We start from the raw sequence: 22651 nt of genomic DNA, 5'->3' as shown, positions 1-22651 counted from the left end.
AGGAAAAATAAAATAGTTCGAAGATAAGAAAGCAGAAGTGTCTCTTGCTTATTGGACTGTTTTCCAGCGCTCACCTGTTCTTTCACTAATTCCTTCATCAGAGAATGTTTGGGGTGTTTTTTCCTGTTCCTGTCCCAACATCCTTCTTCCATGTATCTATTTCCGGCCTCTCTGAGTCTCCTGGGTGCCCCTTTCCCTTCCCTGTTACTGCTGTGTTTCTTTTGGGAGAAAGATGGGTCTAAAGTAAAATTTCAACTCCAAATAAGTCTACGTTGTGGAGCACCTGGGTTTTGGAACAGTGATGTGTCCTATCTCCTATTCCAATCTTTACTCCTATCTGCATTTTGAAATTTCCTTTATGGAACTGCAGTGCAGTCTAGTTTTAGTCCTTACCAGCTTGTCCTTTTTTAACAGAACAGTCTCTCTTATTCGAACTGTTGCTTCAATAATTTGGTGAAAGGAACAGAGTGCCATTAGAGGAAAAAAATATTCTTAGATAGTTGAGCCTCCCCAAATCTGCATCTGCCATGGTTTGAGCTTTTGCTTTCCCCCATGACAAATTTCAAAACCCTTCTAAGACATTTTTTCTTGGCAGTAGTCAAAGCTATTAATGTTACTAGGATATAGTGGTTGCATACAAACAGCTGGATCCAAAAAGTGATTACTTATGTGGTATGGGATTATTTATGTGGTATGGACCTTTGCTTTTCAAGTACTTCCATGCTGTGCATCACTGCTATACAGCAGTAGAGATGCTGCATGCTGCCATTGGAGAGAAAATTGCAATGTAGAGCAACGTAGTCTGGGTTCAGCAGGGAACCAACAAAATAAAAAATATGAATTTTATCTTACAGCCAAATGGCTACAGAGGTAATGCTATGATCATTTATTTTATGGAAAAAAAAAAACAGAAAAGTTTTTCCAGCTATGTTATTTTTTGTCAATGAAAGGATCTTCCTCTGAGAGCCAGTTTTCCATTATTTGCCTAAGAATTGTAGGAAGATTCCCTGTAATCTTAATCTTCACCACCAGTGTGTGAGGTGCTGCTGTTGGAGTATCTTCACATTTAGGACTAGGCTTGTTCATTGTTGGAAATGGGTGCTAACTGAAAAGGGGGAGAGGACTGCAAAACGATAATAGCTGCCTGCTTTTGTGTTTGCAGTCCGTTTGTGTCCTTCCTCAGGTCATCATCTTTAGTAAGTAGGTTGCCGTGGTCCTGCTGTTTGAATAGCTCCTGACTCTGACCGTGGGCAAGTTATTTTAGCACAATATGATCCAAGATTGCTTGAAAGATAATTGGCTTCCTGATTTTGAATGGTATTTAGAAGAATGGGCCACGCAGTCATGGATAAGCAGGTAGGCACTCCAGAGTTTGTTTTCTACATCTCAGGTCCCACAGAATGTGCCAGCAATGATGGGAATGAGCTGCTCTTCTGGCAGAAGTGCAAGAAATGCCATTTTACTTTGCAGGTAGCAGCAAGGGTTCCATAACGTTTAAAGAAAATTACTTTGGTTCTCTCTCTGGTAGAAATGATGGGCACAAAATCAGGTCATTATTTTTGCTTATTGTCTGTGAGAACAACCACTTAGTATTTTAAGCGATAGCTGTGCTCTTGCCAAAGCTGTTCTGGCACATGTGTGCTCACTCTCTAAGCTATACAGTATTATTTCTCCTGGGGATGCTGTCAGTGTCCCCGTGTTTGCACAGTATTGTAAAGCAACAAGAACCTGTCTTGGTCTAAATAAATACTTTCCTTTTTACTTTTGCCACAAGGCAATTTTTCCTGTTTTTCCATGATCTCACCTGAAGGAGGTCATCTCTACAAGTAATTATGTTCCAAGTGTCAAGAAAGTAATTGCGTGCTATGAAATGGTGTAGTTGGAAACTCAGATGCAAGAAAGTTTTAAGGAGATAGCAGAGTGGCAAAATCAATTGTGTTGAATGGCTGAATCCGTTACAGATGTGGTGCACGGGTGTAATAAAGATATCAAAATGTATTTTCCCTGTTTAAAACAAAACAAAACCCCCAACAATACCAAGAGTCTAATTTTCTTAACATGTTAAAAAACTGAAACATGTGGTAGTGTTTCCAGATTCTTCAAAGAACTGTGCCCATCCAGTCTGAGCATTGTAAACATTGCTGCTTTTTATGCTTATACAAAAAAGATGCTGTTCTAGAATAAAAATATAGGCAACCTGTTTTTTCTTCCGAGTTATTTAGAGTTCTAAAACAATGCTGGGGATCCATTAATCTGAGAGGTTTCCTGACTAAGTATTTAGATCTTAATGTAAATGTCTATAAATAATATAGTGGCAATAGCATTCTTTCGGAAACAAAATTCAAAGAGGTGCTGTTTGAAAAGTGAATACTTGCTTAGGGCAGTTATATTTAGGGCTCTAATGGAAGTGTACAAGTTATGCTTTTTATGCAAACTATAAATGGCTACAACCAAGACACTTAGACTTTGAAATGCGTTTGGCACTTATGCAATGAGGGAGACAGGCCAGAGCCTTGTAGTGGAGCTGTTGGGGTTTTTTTTCTGCTATCTTTACAAATATTGCCAAATTCTTACCCCTAAAGGGTACATTCAGAAATAGATATTGTATCTGCTCTTCTTTGTAGCTTGTGTTGCACCTTGAAAGGCTGAATCTTGGAAGGAGTACAAGCATGATGATGGTGAGTAGGTGATGGGGTGGATAGGAAAGAAGAATGCAGATGCAGAAGTAGAGAGTAAAATAGGAGCTGGAAGCCAGAGCAAGTGGCATACATCATGGAAGAAAGGCAAGCATGAATATAGATGGTATGACATGGTCCTTCAGTACCACACATGATGTGAGAAACAGGCTAAGGTGTTGCAAAGATTCGGCAGTTGGTGAATAAGTGGAATTCCTCAACTCCACTTCTGAGCCTTTAAACAAATTGGTCATTGTTGAAAAGCTCTCCCAGATGCTTTGATGTGAGGAAACAGAAAGTTGCAAAATGTTATCATTAGTAAGAGAATGATTTGCTGTATTGTGGGGAAGAAAACTGCCAAATGCTTCCAAGTGTGTGTTTGAGGAAATAAAAATTACAAGAGGAGTAGCTTCTGTTCTGAGATAGATTTGTTGCTGGTCTTCAGCGTTATCAAAATACTCTTAGAGAGTAAACCCTGTCTAATGGCGCATGTCAAACACAAACATTGTTAACTGTATGGTGGAGGTTTGTGTTTATACTTGTCCCAAAAACTTGCGCTCACTAAAGGTAATATTGGGCTTCAGGCAGTTTTGGGGTAAAAATGACAAAGCTTGTGATTCATGAACTACTCATGCACGTAAATGCTGGTGTGAGCAATTTAGCTACGCTGACAACAATATTGGAGATTAAACTCTCTGCATCAAATCTACAACATAGTATCTTTCTTCTCATGAACTACCCAGGTTACACTCACCCAAAAATTTGTGTTGTCTGGCCAGTGATTCAAAACCAGAATGATTTTCATCTGAAGGCATGGTATGCATGTGATCACCCTAGCGAGACTCCAAACCTTGCCCTCTTGAGGTCAGACTTTATGGTCTCAGGACTGTGCTCTGTTTCACTTAGATAAAATTTCAATCTTATATTCAGTGACAGATGCATATTTCGCCCTGACAAATCAACACTGCGCTGCTGTGCATCAGAGGGCCTGTGTTGCTGACAACTAATGGAGACAATCCTTGAGTTGTCTACAAAAGACCAGTCCTTTAGGAGCAGTAGTTTTGGTTACTGTTGAGTTCTGATTTCCTGATGGCTTTTTTAAAATAAGCGTAGAATAAACAGCTCTTACAATGCTTTGATATTTTAAGTCATTAACTGATGTAATTGCAGTCTTGATGTTTATTATTAAGTGACCACAATTTCTAAAATTTTATTTTAATGGCATGTTTACTACAGCCAGGGCAGTCTAACAGGGGTGGACTTATCAGGCCAAGGGCTCACCTGTAGAGAGAATTTGATGGGCAAGGGTCATGTAGAGTAAGCTCTTTCAAAAGATTGCGCTGGAAAAGCTGAGAAGGGATTGCATGGGATTATTTTGGAGTATTGCTCTGGTCAGATTCTCCATGTAGATGTTCCCTAAGAAAAGGAACTGGGAGTGACAGAGGATATAAATTTACTATCCTCTTTGTGTTTGGCAAGCATACAGATCATGGGATGTATAAATAGAAGAATTGAATGCAAGTAAAGAGAGGTCATTATGGCGTGTACAAAGAACTTAGTCAAACCACATCTGGAGAACTGGGCATGATTCAAAGACCATATTTCAGGAAGGACAGTGAACAATAAGGAATGGATTAGAAGAGGGTATTGTAGAGGGTATGAGGGCTCTAGCTGGTGCCTGCAGTCGCTGCAGTCCCATTGGTTACTCCAAATGAAGCTGGTTTTACTGTAAAAGCACCTATATCAGAGGCTTCTAAAGAATTCCAAGGGAAAGGAGAAAGTGAGAGAAACCTCTTCTCCCTAAGCTTTCTAATCCCCACAGTAATGCTACTAAAGGACTTGTTGCTGGAGTTGCCATTGTTTATCTGTCCTATCTATTTCTCATTTTTTAAAGAAGGTTTGTTTTTTACCTTTCATGTATTGTTTCTTGTATATATATTTTTTTCTTCTTTATAATTTCTTATGGTATTTTTGCTGTTTGCCAGAATAACTGTCCCAATACTGTATCCACATGAGAATTTCTATTATGCTTAAGTCCATTTTGCCTTTCTTAACCCTATCAGTTGGGTAAAGCCACTCTTCTTGTATTATAAGCTCCACTGAGGTGGAAATAATACATTGTCACAATATTGTGTCCTTTCATCTCAGAAGTAGCTGTGTCTCAGAGAGCTTTGGAATTATTGAAGGTAAAAAGGGCTATGTAAATGAAAGATGGACTGTTACTAAGGGACAAAAAATGTACTATTGGCACATACAGGAAATGGGGACACTGCTGAAATGTTGAGTAGCATGAAAGAGTAAGATGAAATGAGAGATGAAGCAGGAATGCTGCTTCTGTCAAACTACTCAACAGGAATGAACCATTATCCCCATTTTCTACATAAGTGAACTGGGACACTGAGACTGAATAAACTGGTCAGGGTTTACACAACCAGTTAATACTAAGTCTTCTGCTTGTTGGACCACAGTAATTTTTTGGCACAGGATTCTGGTTTTGTATTCCTTTCACAGTGTTCATAATCTATTTATACCATGCCTCATAAAACTTTCTCTCTGTTTTTTCATTGATATTTATAGCCCAACATGGGGTTTTCTCTTTAATGTGCCTTACTGGATCCTGCAAATAAGAGTCCTAGAAATGTAGGTGGTTTTATGTCTCAACCTAACGTTACAGTCTAGTATGGGTCTTCACCTGTCCTCAGACCCTGTGTAGAAGATCTAACGCCTGGAAAACCAAATGTGCAAAAATTGTAATGCATCAGCCTAGTTTTAGGGATATACTTGTGGACATACTAGCACACATGCTCCTTTTCAAAAGTAGCTGTAGTCATAGTACTAGGAAGCGATTACAGTTTATATTTACAGATCATATTCTCAAAGTTCTTTTATTATGACACATAAGATAGGTAGCATAGTTCTACAAACCTAGACTGAAGCCTCAGTCGTGTCATTTATTTCAAATCTCTGGATCTAGGGTGTGAGACCAATGGCTCCGTGCTGGCCAGCTTCATACAGGCAAAGTCTAATGGCACAGGGATTCTGATTTGGGAGATCTGGACTTTGCAAAGAGCTGGTTCCAATGCATGAGCTTGGTAGTTGCTTCTCCTCCTTTTGTCTCTGTTTCTCCATCTAGGAAACAGAGATGAGGACAATCACCATCTCATAAAAACATTGATACCTTTTATCTTGCAAAGTATGCTGCTCCTGCTAAAGATAAAATTTGTTGTGTTTTTTGGCATCATTAAAATATAAGCCAAGGATATGTTCCTTTGAGGCTATGTTCAATTAAGCACTTGGGGCTAAGCCAGGTTAGTGGTTGTCCAGAAGGCCGCAGGGGTATGGAAGTGGGATTAGTGACTCAGTACGTACTGACTCGGTGCTAAACCAAGGCCTTTCTCCTACATTTATAGTCATTTGCAATCCTGTATATCACAGCTGGATTCAAATATAACAGTTCTTATACACACTTTCTACCTTCTTCCTTCCAACTTCCAGCACAATTCCACCATTTTCACAGCAAAAGCGAGGCAAAGTATGGTGGAGCATTTCCAAGTGTGGGATGAAGACACCTAGGAGTAAGGCGGCATTTAAGCATTTGTAGTGACTGTCAGTAGGCTTTGCTCTTTCTGTGGCAGTGCGTACAGAAGGGCGGTGTTACAGCTCGCGTCGCGTTGCAGAACCTGCGAGCTCTGCTGCTTTCACCTGCTTTTGGAACACGAGGTGCTGCAGTGACCTGCACCCCAGAAAAGGGGTAGTGGATTTTGAGGGTGCTTTAAAAGTGTGGTTTGTGGTATTCTGATACTTCAGTCAAGCAATGCCTATTGACATTGAACTACATGAAGGATCAGACCGCGTACTTTAAGACCACCCATCTCTGATAACGTTCCTGAAGTCCAGGCAAACTGCATTTTGTAATGTGAGGGGGACATTGTCTCTACGAGCAGTTAGGCCAAGACCGGGGAGCCCAGGTGAGGGCTGTGTGAATCGGACAGATCTGTCCAGAATTGTCCGATTAGGACAGCAGCTCTTTGATGGACGGATTCGGTTGAGCACTTGCAGAAGATTTAAAGATCATCTCTCTGCTTGAAGCTCCTCCCTCTTCTGCTTTTTCTCCTGTTTTCAATTACAGAATTACTGTTTAATGTGGATGCAGATACAAGCAACTATGTTTGATCTTTCTTATTGCTGACAGAGACAAACTGAAAGAGATGCCTGCCTGCTTTATAGCAGAAGCCACATTATTTTCCTATATGTTAGCAATTATATGCATTGTTTCCTGATCACAAGTCTTTTCTCACAATCTATAGGATGACTGTGGTTGATTATAGAGCCTAATGTCTTTAGGTTTGAGTGAGTTATACCAGGAACACTTTGGTTGCCTGTGTGGGGTTTTTTTGGCGGGGGGGGGAGGAGGGGGAGGGAGGTAAGGAACGTTTGTTTATATTCTGGCAGAATGATCTTGCCTCATTTCATAAAATAAAGGAGTGTTGAGCTTTCCTGGCAGTGGTAGGTCAGCAAGAAAACAGAGCTCCAGGAATTGGCATTGATTCTAGATGGTGGCTCTGTATTCTGAATTGATTGGCAAGAGGGAACTGCATGGCATTGTGTTGCTTGGTAGAATGGGAAACAAAACCCAAGGAGAGCCTTGAATGCTCCTTGCAATGAAGAATTACAGGACTTTGTGCAAGGTGACAGCCATTCTGATGTCACGGCCAAATTCCAGTGTGGGAACTGCAATTGGATGAGGTTTTTACTAGGTCCATTTAAATCAGTGGGATTTGGCCGTTCACAGTGTAGTCAGGTCATCGCCACCTGCCTTCAAAATGTTGGCCTTCCGAATCACAGCTCAGTTCACCGGGATCAGCCATCGTTCTCACCTCACAGAGTATTTCTTAGGGAATTTATCACAAGCCAAACATCGCAAAAGTACGCTGATGCTGGAGACCAAGACCATTTTTTCTTACTTGGTTTCCTAGTACGTTTTTGTAGCATATTCACAGCAGTTCTGATTTCATGTATGTGGCTTTCTGCGGTACTAGGGGCTTTTAGAAACAATTTCTAACATATAAAGATGATCCTGAATTTTCTGAGGGCTGTTGTTTCTGGTTGGTTTTGCCAAATAGATACTTGTTTCCTGTTGTTCTAATTTGTGTTACGGTACTGATCAGTAACGATCACCACCGTTTTAGGTGCAATGCAAACACAATACAGGGAGAAACCTTGCCCAGAGAACCTGCTTTTATTCTGGCTAAAGGGAGAAATCAATACACGTTGTATTGTCTCATAGACTTCAGTAGGTTTATTAAGGGGGGGAGGGGGGGGGAGCATTTTTTCTGTGTCAGTAGTTTACATTGCATACCCCTGTCCTAATTATATTCCTGATTTTTTGCCTAACGTGTCATGAATACAGCCAGTGCATTTCTGAAATAAGGGAGTTAGTACCCTGGGCAATTCATGTGAGGAATCCAGGCAGCCGAATTCGAGTGCTTTCCAGACAAGTCTCCTTGGCCCTTTGCCACTTGTGAGTGGCCCCATCTTAACCTCCAGACATCATGTAAGTGTTTGAAAGTCATCAAGTGACTGATGAGTTAATCACTAGGAAGTTGTCTGCCAATGTAAAGAATTTAGATTAAAGTAGAGAAAACACAGAGAAAATCATTACAGTGAGGGAAAATGATGGCTAGTCCTTTTTCGTGAATGTAACACGCAAACAGCATGAAGTGTGAAGATAACATGGGTACTTCAAAAATTAGTTGAAATGGGGTTTTTAAACATTCAAATCTTAAATTCAGGTAAAAGCTTTTTTTTGTATCTCGATATCAAAAGAGCAGAACTTGATGCCAGCCTCTGAATTATTACGGGATGTTCAGAGATGGACCCAGGGCTCCTTACAGAAGTTGCCTTGCTTGAGGACTGGACCAGTTGCCCATTTGGGGGAAAACAGGGAGAGTTTTGCACAACCCTGCTCATGGGAACAATCACGTTATAGCCAAAGCTCTCAGCAGAACTGCTTGCACCTCTTAAAGCAGAAAGATGTCCAAGAGTGTGAACAGACTTTTCCCTGGACTTAGCTCAGACTGTGGAAACATTTTCAGTTGCTATTATAAAGCATCAAATGACAGACAACAATTTCAAAATCTTTAGGCAAGCAGAATAATTTGAGTTTAAGGAACTGCTTAACTGGAATTTCACCCAGTCGTGACTGCCTTTTAAGATTGTTGGCAGCAAGAGCCCATGAACAGGTTTCGTATATTAACTGAGGTAGAATAAATATGCCCTTATTTCCAGCTGCTATTTCAAAGGCTATGGAAATATCAGAAACAAATTGTTAGCCAGCCGTGCCTTAATCACAGTGCTACAAACGTGCTTTCAATTGGGCTGCTACAGCATGTTGCCTCATGCCATTCTAGAGAGGTGACTTCTTAGCTCCTTGTGCTCTTGAGGTTTGATCTAAGCCATGCTTAAATTAATAGGCTCTCACTAACTTCACCTGGGCTTGGATCCCACGCTTAAAATCTTGGTTAATTAAAAAAAAAAATTGTGACTAGAATGCCAGGATATGTGTAGGAAACACAACGTAGCCCACATCAGAGAAAATATTGTAAGAACAGTGGTGTGCATGCCTGAATGGTTCGTTCCTGCACGGTAATTATGTGCTGTTTCACATTGTTGTTTTGTGGGGAAGACACATTCTTGAACGTCAGGAAATAAATCGTCAGATTTAACGTGATTTCAAACAGAGAGTGTTTTGACATGAATTGATTTATTTCAATTACAGTTTTGCTTATTTAGCTAGCCATGATTAAAACCAGTGTTGCCACAAATATAAAAATACAGAAATGTGAATGCCAGATAGAAATAGAAATTGCCCCTACGATTTATACTATTATAACACCTTTTGACTGCAAGTTTCTTGATTTGGGTGGGAGGAGAGCAGGTACTACCATTTGGGGTACAAGTAGTCATCACAACGCAGTTGTCTCTGTTATCAAACAATGTGTTTTTAATTGGTATTAAAAGATTAAGTCCTGTTCCTAATTATAATACCAGTGGGCAAAGCTTGACTGCAGATGTCCTTGTGCCTGAATTTCTGATCTGAAGAGCAAAGATGATGCTTTTCCAACTCTGCGTGATTACTGGAAATATATGGGAGAGGAAGTCCTGATGAATGTGTTGCAAAGACGTAGTAATTGTGGGGTACATTTCCACTTTGCTGCCCATGCAGTCACTGCCCTCCGCCTGTCTCAAAAGCAGCGTCGAGAGGTGCGTTTTCTCAGTCCCAGGCCTGCTCATACCTATCAAGACCTGCCAGCCCTTGTGAAATCTTATGTAATAAGGGTCTGATTCAAACCCCATTGCCATCACGGGGGAAAATCCCCAGTGCCGTCACCGTGCTTTGGCACGTGGCCAGAGTCTCAGTAACTTCCTTATTTTTCTCTCATACATAGGGGATATTCCTCAGCTGTACCAAGGCAGATAAAAACATAAATCTTGTCCACAACTATCTGGTTTGAGTAATTTTTCCAATAGTAAATAAATCATCCCTCTTTCCTCTTACCCACAGCACCTGGCAAACTGTTAACTGAAAAACTGAAAAAATATTGTTTCGTTTGTGAGCCAACTTCAATCATTCTACAAATCTTTATTTTTAATTCCGTGTTAGAAAACAGAACCAACTGAAACTGGCTGGCAGGGCAAATGTGGCTTCCCCCCGCCCCCCGCCTGACTTAGTAATGTAACTGCCAGTTTTTGTTTTCGCCTCTGTAGAATTATATGCCTTCATTTGAAACTTTTGACAAATCAATCTATTTTCATTCTCCCTCTGCCATAAATTCAATCCATATGTCTTAAGACATCCTTTCATAGCTTTAACATTGAAAAGGAAGTGGCTTAGGCTCTGTATAGGAGGCTACAGTATATTTAAAGCAAGCTCTTCTAGTTTGCATGCATCACTTCTGCTAGCTCTTGAAGCCTCTACTTCCTAATTATTCAGGTTACTGAGGGCATTGGCAGAGTTTTCTCCATTAACTAACAGTGATGTACAGTGAAGAAGCACAACAGGATAAATCATTCCCTTATCCTCAAAATATCCAGGAAGTTTTTGATGCAGCCCTTGGCTTTACCACCAAGCAGGATGCAAAGAGGATGTGAAAAGGGTAGGAGAGATCAATTCAGCATAAAATTTCAAAAGAAAACATGAAGACAAAGAAACAAAGCTCTTGCACAATGCACTGCCGTTCATCTGGCAGCGTTTTGTTTGACAAGAATACACAGCACCTACGTGACAGGAGGTCGCTGCAATAGGAGTGAAGTATCTCTACATCTAAGACTGAGCTGAGGTCAGAAGGTGAGGGTGGGAAGGAAATGTGGGTCTAGGCTGAAATATATTGGTATGGCTGCACATGGATCAAAGTTGAAAAATCAAAAATACAGGATGCAGCAGGGTAAGAGCACAGGCAGTCATGGCTGTAAGTGTCCTTGCCTGAAATCATGGAAAACTTGGGCCGGGGTATGCCGCTGGAATTGCGGGATAGATCCGTAATTGTAAATACAGTAGCAACAAGGGTACAGGAACACTGGCTGAGTGGACTGCAAAAGGCTTTTCAGAGCCCACCTGCAGTGTGGATGCCGTGTCATGCTGTGTTCATCAGATCCACCCTGGGCAGGTCCACTCTCCCACCCCAGCCTCAGTCACATATCCATGCTCCCCACCTCACATCAGCTCTAGAGGTCATGTTCCCACCCGTCCCTCTGTGCCACACAGAGCAATCATGTGGTGGCAAAATTCAGCTGGCCAACTTGATGAAAAACTAATCAACTAATGGATTTCTGGGAGGAAAGCACAGGAAGCAATATTATTTTGTGGGGGATCTTTATGTTGCACTGACTTGCATTGTGGCTTCATAACTGCCATGCTCAATGAAAGATAAGGGGTGAAAAGGATGACTTGGGGCAGGTGAATGACTATCCCTTTTTGAGACCGCCTGCATCTTAATGTGTAACAGTATGTCAAGTTTGTTTGTAGCATCTCCAGTCTTCAGTACCATTCCCAGCCAATTCACCCAAATAGTTTCTAATTTGCCACCAATGCAAATGAGTTGGAGGGATATGCGCAGAGTGGGATGGGCTCCCAGTAAGAACTCCACAAAAGTGCTTGCAAATCCGTCATTCTGTTCAGTTACTGTGCATTAATACTCGTGTGCAAGAAGATAAAATGGAAGGAGTGTGTGTGTGGTGAACGTGTGTGTGCAGTGTAATTACCTTTCTAATCTCTTTCTCTCATAGAAGGGTCATTTATAGAGATGAAAACATAGTCAACCTCAAAATTTGTGGGCGTAATTTGGCATATCCAAAGGTTCACACATGTAGAAACCACAGTCTGTGCATTTGAAACTGCATGCAGGTTCAAAGAACTGGCATAGCCTATGGTTTTGTTTTCAGAGTTGCAAAGATTGCAGCTGCCATTTACCTTAGATGGACCTGAGGTTATCTTCCACACCTCTAAAACTGAGGCCCTTATATCTAGCAATCTGCATACAGCTGTTCAAAAGCAAGCTGTGTGTGCACAGCTGAGTTGTTGTATAAACAATAGTAGAGGCTTCACTAAAGCTTTTCATGTAGTTTTATCTTAGCTGCAATTTGTTTCTAGTTTTTAAAGGCTGTAGAAACATCCAGCTTTACTCCCTAGAGCATAGTTCCACCGTTTCAGCCGTTCCAAAGGTATTTACAGCACTGTTTTATTTTGTTTGAACTGTTCAAAAGACGTCAAGTCCCCCAAGAAAGGTGTAAACGTGTTCAAGTTCCCTATTGCTCCTATCGGTGGAGAGACTCACTCTTCTGCTCCTGTAATGTCACTTGTAACAGGACTGTTCTTTGCTGTTGTCCCCAGGTGTGCTGTCTCTGCCTGCCTACTTTAGCCCATACAACGATGGCTCTGTGTGCAGCGATGGACGGGCTGATGCTTATGCCCAGCTGGAACTCCGAACTTTAGAGCAGTCTCTGTTGGCAACTTGCGTTGGAAGCATCTCTGAACTGAGTAAGTTTTGGATGTAATCAAACATGGGTTTCTTTCAGGGAAGCGGGAGAGCCTGTCCCTCCGCTATTGAGGTCAGTGGGAGCGTTGCTGTTGTTGACAGTGTGAGCAATATTTGGCTAACGTTGTGTAAGATGTAATTGTCTTGTGGTGCTGTTTATGAAAATCAGGTTGCTTCATTAGACTACTTTATATTTAATTCACCTTGGAGATGTATAAGATGTGGCTATTCAGCCTTTTGGTAGCTAGTGGTGTTAGTGCCAACAGAAGATGGATGCTTTTGCCTAGATGCCTCTGGAGGCTTTCTTGTGCATTTGTGGAACACAGCAGTGAAACCTCCCTCAGACAGTGAAGAGAGTTTTCTTTGTTACTGTTAGTGCAGTGGAAATCTCAAGGGTGCAGGATATTCAAGGAAAAGCTTTTCGGTTACTTAAAAAACAAAAAATGGAGGGAAAAAAAATCTGAGAATACTTTGGTAATAAAAACTTTTTCAAAACCTTCTTTTTTAATGCTAACCAAATGAAATGTTCCATTCCTAGACTACTTACAGAGCCCCTTTAAAGTAAACAAAAATAATTTGCGTTTTCCCAGTCTACTTTTCCCTTGCAACATTTCTGCTGGCATCACTTTCTTAGTCTCCACCATCTGAATGCTAATGAATGTCAGGGCCAGCAAGGAATTTGTGGGCTTCACCATTTATTTTGCAACCTGCCTTAATTTGAGGTTTTCAAATTCCTTTAACACACCTCTATTTATCCTGGAACACAAGAGAACATTTGTAGCATGGGCCAAAGATTGAATACAGCTTCCTCTCCCTCTTCCCCCATCCCTGCTTTGGCCAACTTGGTCATTACATCTAGTGAATAGATCTCCTGATACAGTTGCCTACTTTTTTTTTTTTTTTTTAAATGTTGCTGCACATTGCCAGAAAAGTAAAGAAAGTGAGTGTGCAAAGGAGAAAGAACGTTATTCTGAGCTGAAAATTTGAATTCCAGATACATTTCTCCTATAACTGCACAGACTTCTGTGTTGGTACCAGCACTAGAGGATTCATGATATTCTCGTAAAACGTTTAGATCCTGGAGAGTCCAGAGCTACTGAAGTGGAAAGGCAGGGATGTTAGCAGGTTTTTCCATTCTGAAGTGGGTCCTTAAACTGAAGGCACTATGCAACAAATGAGTGCCACAGCTTTACATTGCAAACTGAGATTTTTAATACTCCATCGATCTGAACCACTAATAATGTTGTCATGTTGAGACATACAGTAGCTTTGTGGGGTTTTCTGCCTAACCTGTGTAACACTAGAACCCCATGGGTTCAGCTGGAGGTTGTCTGGCAGATTCAGTGTATTGCTGTTAGATATAAATGAACAAATAATAACTTCCTATGGATTTCAGAGGGAGGTGTGACTAATTCAAATGTAGCACAGCTGAGTTCAGGGCGCTTTCTCAAGAACCAGCTTCACGATGGGGCAACTATTTCAGTTCCGTCCTTTCCCAGTATTGTAACTGTAGGACACAATAGAGTAGCATTTCCTGTGAGAGTTTTAGGGGACTGTAAAGCATAATACAACAGAGGATTCTCCCAAGTTAAAAATAGGTTCTAGCTATGTATAGTAATCTATAGTAATCATTCAGCTCTCTGGTGTGGTAGTCACACTACTCAGAGATGAAGTGTCTGCAGCCTTTATTGTAAAGCTCTTGAGAGTTGGTAATGCACCACAATGAAAGGAGAGTAAACAGGGTATGCTTATTGCACAGGGACCAGCTTTATGTGACTGCATAGCTGCTGCCTTGGGGTCATTGCTCTGTGAACTTTTTAAAAATCTGCAGTCTTAAAATCCTTTCCGAGTAGAAACTGTGTAATATAGGTCGCCTTCTTCCAGGCCTCCTCAAGTCCACCAGTACTCTGACATAGAGGCAGGTTGGCTCAAGTTCAAAGACCAAGAGGAGTCCTGGATTGAGCTTCTTAACAGCTTGTGACACAACAGCACAGCTTGTGACAGTCAGAATGATAAAGATTGGCTTTTTAGTAAGAGAGTCATGTCTTGTAATTCTGGAGAAACCTTCAGCTAGAGTGAGAACGAGAGAAGCAGACCCCTAAAAGAAGGGAGTTTTATATATTTGTATAACACCACTAATTTGTCACAAGTGCCTGGGTAGGAGGATAGAACATCATAACCCAGTTGAAAGAAATGAGAACAAACTCATAACATAAAACGGTGATGCCAGTGATGAGAGTGTGCAGTATTTGTACTGGTATTACTGGCTTTGCCTTGTGAAAATTGTGCTCCCAAGTTGGGCAGTGGGCATTTTACAAAGATACCAGTAGTTTTTATAGACAGGATGGGAAAATCACTGTAAAGCTGTTGTTCTGAATGTATGGTGACTGAGAGAAGTTTCATTCTATATTTTCTAACTAAAACTTGTAATTTGAAAGAAAGTTAAATATCCCATACAACAACCTGCAGAGTGGTAGCTTGAGGACAGCTTATGCCTTTGTGGAGGAAAAGAAATATGTGCACACAAAAGCCATTTATCTTTAAGATTTTGTTTAGTTCAGAAAGTGTACTTAAGAGGTCTGTGGATGAATGGTAAAGAGATGCTTTTGCATGCTTTCTGTTTGTGCAGGTGATTTGGTATCACGAGCAATGCACCACATGCAGTGCTTGAACACCATCCGCCCAGGAATGAGCCCTATTCGGCAAACCCGGCAGCAGCAACCCATCTCCTGGTCCCCTGATGCTCTCCACACCCTCTACTACTTCCTACGCTGTCCTCAAATGGAGTCCATGGAGAACCCCAACCTTGACCCTCCAAGAATGACCCTGAGCAATGAACGGTATGTAGGTCAGTCAACTGTTAGTAGTCAGGGAGTTAGGCTAAGAAGGTCTCCTTTTGTAGAGTAACTGTGTGTGCATGGGCAGCTCAGGCCGCTTTGTGGGATGCTACCTATCAGGCATCAGTTATTCCTGCAGTCAAGCCAGATTATGTTGTCAGCCGTGCCAAGTTTACAAAGCGTTGGAATTGCAACTGGAAAGTGAGCTGTTTTTTCATGCAATCTTTCCGAGCGAGGCACATACTGTATGCTGCCAACACGGCTTGTCTAGAGATGCTGCCAAAAGTACATGTGGTTGCCTAAAGCAGTAAAGACCTTACCAAAGAAAATGTTACCTTCTGAATAGCGCCAATTAACAATTGTCATCATTCTCAGGAAAAGCAATGTCGTTTGCTGTGAAGAGGTTTGAAGGAGTTTATGAACATCCTTCTTAAGAATTACTTCAGTTGATGCTGTGTGTCTGGTATTAGAAAGAAATTTATATAGGAAGCCAATAGCTAAACAGAAAATGCAGTGGGCTCCCTACCTTCTGCCAGCATCATAACTGACTCTGAAAGTAGGCCCATTATTAGAGCGGGTCAGAAATTTTCCAGCGGGATGTTTTTTCTGTTAGAAACCTCCCTGGTTTCCTTCCTGCCCAGCTCCTTGGCAGTCTGCCTGACAAGCTGGTGGCAGTGGAGGGCTGAGGAGCCCTCAGAGCCCTGGCCACAAGTTGAGTTCCTTGACAGGTCAGGCAGCTCTGGCACTCCTGCTCCTCAGCTCAAAGGCAGACTGATAGCTGGCTGCCTTGCAGTTGCATCCTGCAGGGAGACCCAGGCCTCTCTGGACTTGTTAGGTTTCCCCGGCTTGAAATGCATATCCAATTTTGTATTTGTTTCAGAAATCTTAGCTAAATGGGAAATTCTGGTTTCTGATTAACTCTGTTCAGTATTTACACTGGCTTACTCTTTGGATTTATTTTAGCCTGCTGGACTTCAGGCTGATGGCTCTATCCTGGCCCTTTCCAAAAGCAGCCTGTTGTTGGGAAGTTTCATAGTGTAGTAAGGTGTTGAGAGGCCACATTCAGAAAACAAAAAAGCAAGGTGCTTGTTGGACAGGTGAGCTTGGAAAGGAGAGCATCTCTGCAGCTTTGAAAATAATGTGGTTTCTTCCCATCCTGGGCTTTACTGTAATGAGCCCCAGCTTCTAAAGTTGGTATGAAATCATGGTAACATACAAATAATTAATTCTTAAAATTAATTCTAAAAAAGCCTACAAAAGTTAGCCCTCCCTGTCGTCTTCTTACTCTCTTCTGCATGTGCGGGGATTATGGTGCTTTTTCCTCTGCTCCATGCTGGGTAACGGATTTTATTTTTTTTTATTGGGACACCTCCTGATTGCTCTCAGACTGCACTGTCTTCAGTCCATGCATTTCTGATGCTGCAAGTCAACCCTGTCTCATGCAGGCCTACATTGGTCTGCACCAAGCCTGCCAGCTGATTTACACAACCTTAAAGGCTTCTTGTAGCTGCATTCACCACCATTGGAGCTGTGGCTGGTGGCTTCATGGCCAGAGCTTGGCTAGTAAGGAGAGAGAAGACCTCTTGAGAATGAGAGTATATTGAACTGCCTCCTTTTAAGGCTCTGAGTTTTCAGGCCAGGTTGCAGAAAAACACACTGGATAGAAGGCAGCCTCTATAATTTCAGTCTTGGTAAGTTACTTTAGGTTAAGGGAAACTTCAAATAAGGAGAAAAATATAAAGTTGTCACTCTTAAGCTGCCTGTTCTGCCATAGTATTTTGTGTGTGGCTGGTCTGTCTAGGTGCCTCCACTGGTCACTTGTTTTCATTTTCTCTTGGTTGCTGACATCTTTCTGTACTTTATTGTAGTTTTTACTGGACTGACTTCTTTGAGGTCTTAGTCTGGTACAAGCTCAACTGTTTTACAAAGTAAAAAAGGTTGTCTTTTGATTTGTCTGATCCTCCCCAAAAATCCTTTTAAAAAGAACAATCTGTGAGCAGAACTGTAGCATGGTGGAGAACTGATGTACACGTGTGAAGAACAAAGAGAAATTAAGTGAAGTTGAATAAAATAGGAAGAGGCATGGCTGCACAGGTCAGAGCCCATTGGTAGCTCTGTTTTTTGGGCTCTCTAATCTCAATCAAATGCTCTACCTAGTGCAAGATGATTTATTTTTCATTTAATGTTTGCACACTGTGCAAAAAATGAGCTTTCGTGGAGCCAGATTCTGTAAAGTTGTACCACTGGTTCCTACAGTTGTACAGCTGAAGCTGCCAAACAGCTTGTATCAGACATATAGATGAAGTTTTCTATTTTGTGTTGAGTTCTTTTCAGTACTCTCACTATAATGATGTTACTGCAGCTACTTGTTTTGTACACTGAGGATAATAAATGAGTTAAATCAGGAGGGCGGTTGTCACTCCAATTGCTCCCAAACAATGCTCTTCACATGGTTCACTGGAGTTTTTTTGCAATGCAGGCTGCAACCGTATTCTATTTTAAAATCCGCACTAGATCCTATAACAGCTGATGTAAGGGAAATTTCTGCCATTTTTTTTTTCTGACCAGTATTTAGCTGTAAAGGAAATTAAAGAGGATATATTAAATGAAGCAAAAACTGACGTTAGAGGGGGGAAAAAAAACAGAACCTGAGGACTATAAGTTTAAACAATTGGCTTTGGAAGGTTTATGAAACCTGGAAGCAAAGTTAATACTGTCCGGTATACCAGAAATGAACATCCAACCCTACGTTTCATTTCTTCCAAGGTGTATTTGTATGTGTCTTACTGCATTGACGTCTGTGCACATCGTTTAGCGTAGCCAGTGGGATAGATATTGCTAGCAGTGCGTTATACAGGAGAGAGTTTACTCTTTCCTAGCTTAAGAGGAGAGATGATTGAGGCTGTATGTGAGATGCTGGACTCACGGCATAATAGATGAGGGCACTGATTCACCTAATGTGATTTGGCAAAGCTGTGCAGCCCAGTTTTTTTTTTTTTATTCTTTCCTGTGCTGTGCTAAATCAGCTGCAAACTCTGCATTGCCCTTTTGTGTGTTTATGCTCTCTCTCTGGAATATACTTGTTATGTGCACTGCAATCCCAGTTTGTTTTCTAAAGAAAAAAAAAAATCTCGGTCACAAACAAGGACAGTAACACTGACCTCTTCTGCATTTGCTTGTGCTTCAGTTTCTACGCTGCTGTATAAATCTATCGGTATGGAAGACCAATCTGAAATTTAGCAAAGAGAGGCTGTTAGAGCTGCAGACTTGGTAAAACCTGATCTTGGGAAGATCTGAGCGCCACGCTGATTCGGTAGAAGGAGCTGCAGTTGTTCAGTACATCTGGAGACCTGACAACCCTTTATCCGTCTTGCTTGGCGTTCTGTTGTCTGTGAGCTTTCTGTGTGTCACACTGTGATGCAAAGTGCTACGAAAATGATAACACTGTAGGGTCTGGAAGGTCTTCACTGTATTTCACTTCAATGTGAAGGCAAGCATAGCATTCAAGGTCTGAAGCCATGCCTGATGGAGGGTGTCATATGCCATAAAAGGCTTTAAAAAACCTAGCCAAGCTTCTGAACATATCCTGCAGCAAACTGTACAAGGTATGAAAACATACACACTTGCACTTGTGCAAGGCACCCCAATGAACAGAGCCAGTTTAAACTCACATATGCTATGTACCTTATCCATGCTAAACACCTTGGCAACTAAAGAACTGAGGTGGGTAAACTGCAGAGTCCTGCAGGAATAGGATGATGTAGTCATCTCTCTGGAGCTTGGCAGATAGAGGAGTTTTCTGTTTTGGCCTCCAGCATGTGAATGATTTGGGATACCAATAGATTGAGACTCTGGAAAGTTTGTGGATTGGTTATACCTGGTTCTGATACTTACTTCCAGGTAAAGGCATTGAAGCAGAAGGAGAGGAGGCAGAATTAGAGAGAAAGCACCCAGGTATCATGAGCAAAGCATTTTAAGCATTTCCACAAGGGATGCGGCTGCTTGCTGTATGACCAAGCCATGACCCACTTGGAACCCCAAAATGACCGTATTTGCTGCACGGGCAGTAGATCATCTGCTGTTTGATGTCAAATAGGCCTCCTGAGGAAGTGTTTTGCAAATACAGAGTACCACTTGTGCAATATTTTGGCAAATGAATTGGACCCTAAGGTGAGAACAAACTGCTTTACTCAGTAACGATACACCTAACTGCCTGAAGGCTAAGAGCTTGTCTTGTGTCATCAGAGAGCACATCTGTCTTTGTTGCTGCAAAAAAAGTGTCTCTGCTGGGCAGTAAGATTTCTCAGAGGTTATAGTCTCTATTGTGTCAGAGGTCAGACAATGTGTTTTTGGACCATGAAGAGTGAGCAGATGCATGGCACTCCTTCTCTCTCTGCTCTGGGTTTCTGCTCTGGGTTTTTTTCCCATTGCTTATGTCAGGCTGGCTGAACTTGGGAGCGCTCTGCAGAGTGAGATCATGTCCCAGAGCAGCAGAGCATGTTTGCTGGGATTGTTTGGGATACTGTGACTTGAGAAGGGCCATCCAAAGGTAAACGAAGTTTCTTTCTCCCTTCTTCACTTTTTCCCCGAGTGGAATATAAAGTTTTTGTCTTATTTTTAATGGTGTGTCAAGGCAGGAATGCTCTCTCAGTGATACTTATCTTAGGGAGTATTTGTCTGCTCCCCATAGAGCACAAATCGAGGTCAGTATTATAGTGTGATTTTACAGCTGGGTGGACTAGTCTACCGTAGGTTAATTGCCTTGACCAGGATAGTGGTCTAGCCTTAAAGCTAGGAGTAGACGGCATTGACTGCCCTCATCCAATCTCTCTTTGGTTATCATGTGAGTACAGCATTTATTGTTAGGAAAGTTAGCATGATCTAATACCTAAGAACAGGCAAAATGTTGGATAGTGCTTCCTTGTGTAGTTGATTACCTGTGTGTCCTTGCTAGGCTGAGCTTCCTCCTCTTCCAGCAACCCTATTAAAAAAAAACCCCTATAGATTGTGTTTGCCTACTGTTGATGTTGTTGGTCTGTAGAACGTTCTAAAAGGAATTCTGGGCTTGTCCATCAGTGCCCATGGATCCGGCTATGTCAGACTTTTTTCAGCTATCCATGTTGCAGACATGCCAAGTTTTACACATTGTCTGAGTTTGGTGCATTGTTTTATTCTAAATGTTAACGAGTATAAAACAATTTACATCAGCAGAAACACACAGACTGTGCCCATCTGACTCTGTCGGTGAAAATCCAGTAAAATGCTAGTGAAATTCCAGAGCTGATGTAGGATTTGTCAGCTGCCAACAGTGAAATTTGGGGCTTGCCAGTTTGATGGAAACTCACAGCTCTTCAGCTGGAAAAGCTGCGGACACTGCAAGAAGCCAATTGAATTGCAGGGGGGGGCCCACCTCATAAGAAGAGAGAATGCTTCATTCTGTTTTCCATGTGCAGGCATCTTGAAGGCTTGCCTCAGATTTGCTACTTCTCTAGAGGACTCTGATTTATGATCCGATTGTAAACAAACCTGGGGTCACTCAGTTTTTCCCTTGTCGCATGCCATCCTTCAGAAAGGCTGCTGCTCATTCTGCTTGCAGCTGGATGGCTGCTTTTATCTACAAGATTCAAAAGGGACCTAAACTTTTTTCTGCTTCCAACATTACATCTGTTACCTCATGTGATCCAGGGCTTATGGATAAGCATGCAAACCATATTTTTTCAATAGGGTCAAGCAGGACAAATGGACTAATTCCTACTCTCCAGTGCCACGTTAGCTGGGCAGCAGGAAGGAGCTGAGCTATCTACCTGGGTTTTCTCTCGGTGGAGTATTTCCAGCAATGCCTGCTCTGAAACATTATTTATTGGGAAAGGATGAAAAATGTATCTGATGCTGCCAGAAGAAAAGATTGTAGCCCTTTCATGCTATTTTTGAGTGCTCTTTGCTCAAGTACTATTTTCTTTCAATATTTGAGCTATTGATTTAAATTGTCATTAGCTAGAACACTTGATTTTTTTTTTTTTTTTTTTTTCCCTTGTGACCTATAATCCAAATTTACCCTGGCTATCATGGAAACCAGAGATGGGTCTAAATGACTAGTTCCTGATACAGTGTCAAAATCCTGTCCAAGCATCCCTTGATTCAATGGTGATCAAGTTTGCATCTCAGACTGTTATGCTCTTAGTTTCAAATACTCATGCTCAGACCAGACTAAGTAGAGCTGTGGCCTTTTGACCTTATTTTATCCTTCATGCTTTGCAAAATACAGTCTGTACTCAGATACATCAGAGACATTCCATTGACTTCTACTGAGAGAAAAAATAATGTCCAAGTAGTCTGTGCATCTGCTTTCCTACAGTGCTACTTTCATGAGCTTTCTGGCGTGGTTTCCCCATCAAGAGTCTTGCAGTGGTTGATGCAAACAGAGGGCCGCTGTGCTATGGCTATGTCTAAATCTCCAGTGACTATCTGATGAAGGTGGCCTCCTCATCACATTTTCTAAATCTCATGTTTTGAAAAAAGCATTACTTTGATCTTTCTTACTACTTTTATACTTGATGATCTCTAGGTGCATCATTAGAAATAATTAGAGCCTTCAGCTCTTTCCTGCACACTTAGCTGCTTTTTCCCCCCTGTGTTCAGAAAACACCTGGCACAACTAAATGTTCATTCTGAAATTGCTTCAGACAGGAGTGATTTGGTCACATAGATCAAACTTACACAACAATATCAATTCATATTAAAAAGAATACTAACATCTCAGTTATTAATGTGAATTGACTCCAGAAAGCCTTGCTCTGTGTTGCATGGACAACACTGGCAGAAAAGGAAAGAAAACCAGGAATAACCTGCAGACCCTGCTTCTGAGACCTGTGTTTGCTTGAGCTGCATCCTCAACATCACTGAGAAGTATCACTGCATTCAGAGCTGGTTAAGGCTTTTCAGGACAAATCTTTTCTCCAGATGGCTATTTCCAGACTCTCGCTGATCTGTCATGAGGCTTTTTTCCCCTCTACTCTTTTTAACTGCAAGTTTATGGAATTTTATTAAGTGCAATAGCTACATCATTGTCTGTCTTTTAGATTTATCTGTGGCCCACCCTTTCCTA

General features: G+C 41.5%; 1 protein-coding gene across 1 annotated transcript in view; it reads left to right on the top strand.

Moving 5' to 3' along the window:
- The window catches only part of ABTB2 (ankyrin repeat and BTB domain containing 2), a gene marked incomplete at both ends in the record, with an annotated part of 131674 nt that overhangs the window by 70455 nt on the left and 38568 nt on the right, over positions 1 to 22651 (top strand). Inside the window, 2 exons of the mRNA XM_082000687.1 lie at positions 12565 to 12711; positions 15339 to 15549. Coding sequence (XP_081856813.1) covers positions 12565 to 12711; positions 15339 to 15549 — 358 coding nt within the window. The remainder of the gene's footprint in view (positions 1 to 12564; positions 12712 to 15338; positions 15550 to 22651) is intronic.

This window comes from Phaethon aethereus, assembly GCF_964289735.1.
Source record: "Phaethon aethereus genome assembly, chromosome: 5".
Lineage (NCBI taxonomy): Eukaryota > Metazoa > Chordata > Aves > Phaethontiformes > Phaethontidae > Phaethon > Phaethon aethereus.
This window is presented reverse-complemented; position numbering and strand designations above follow the sequence as displayed.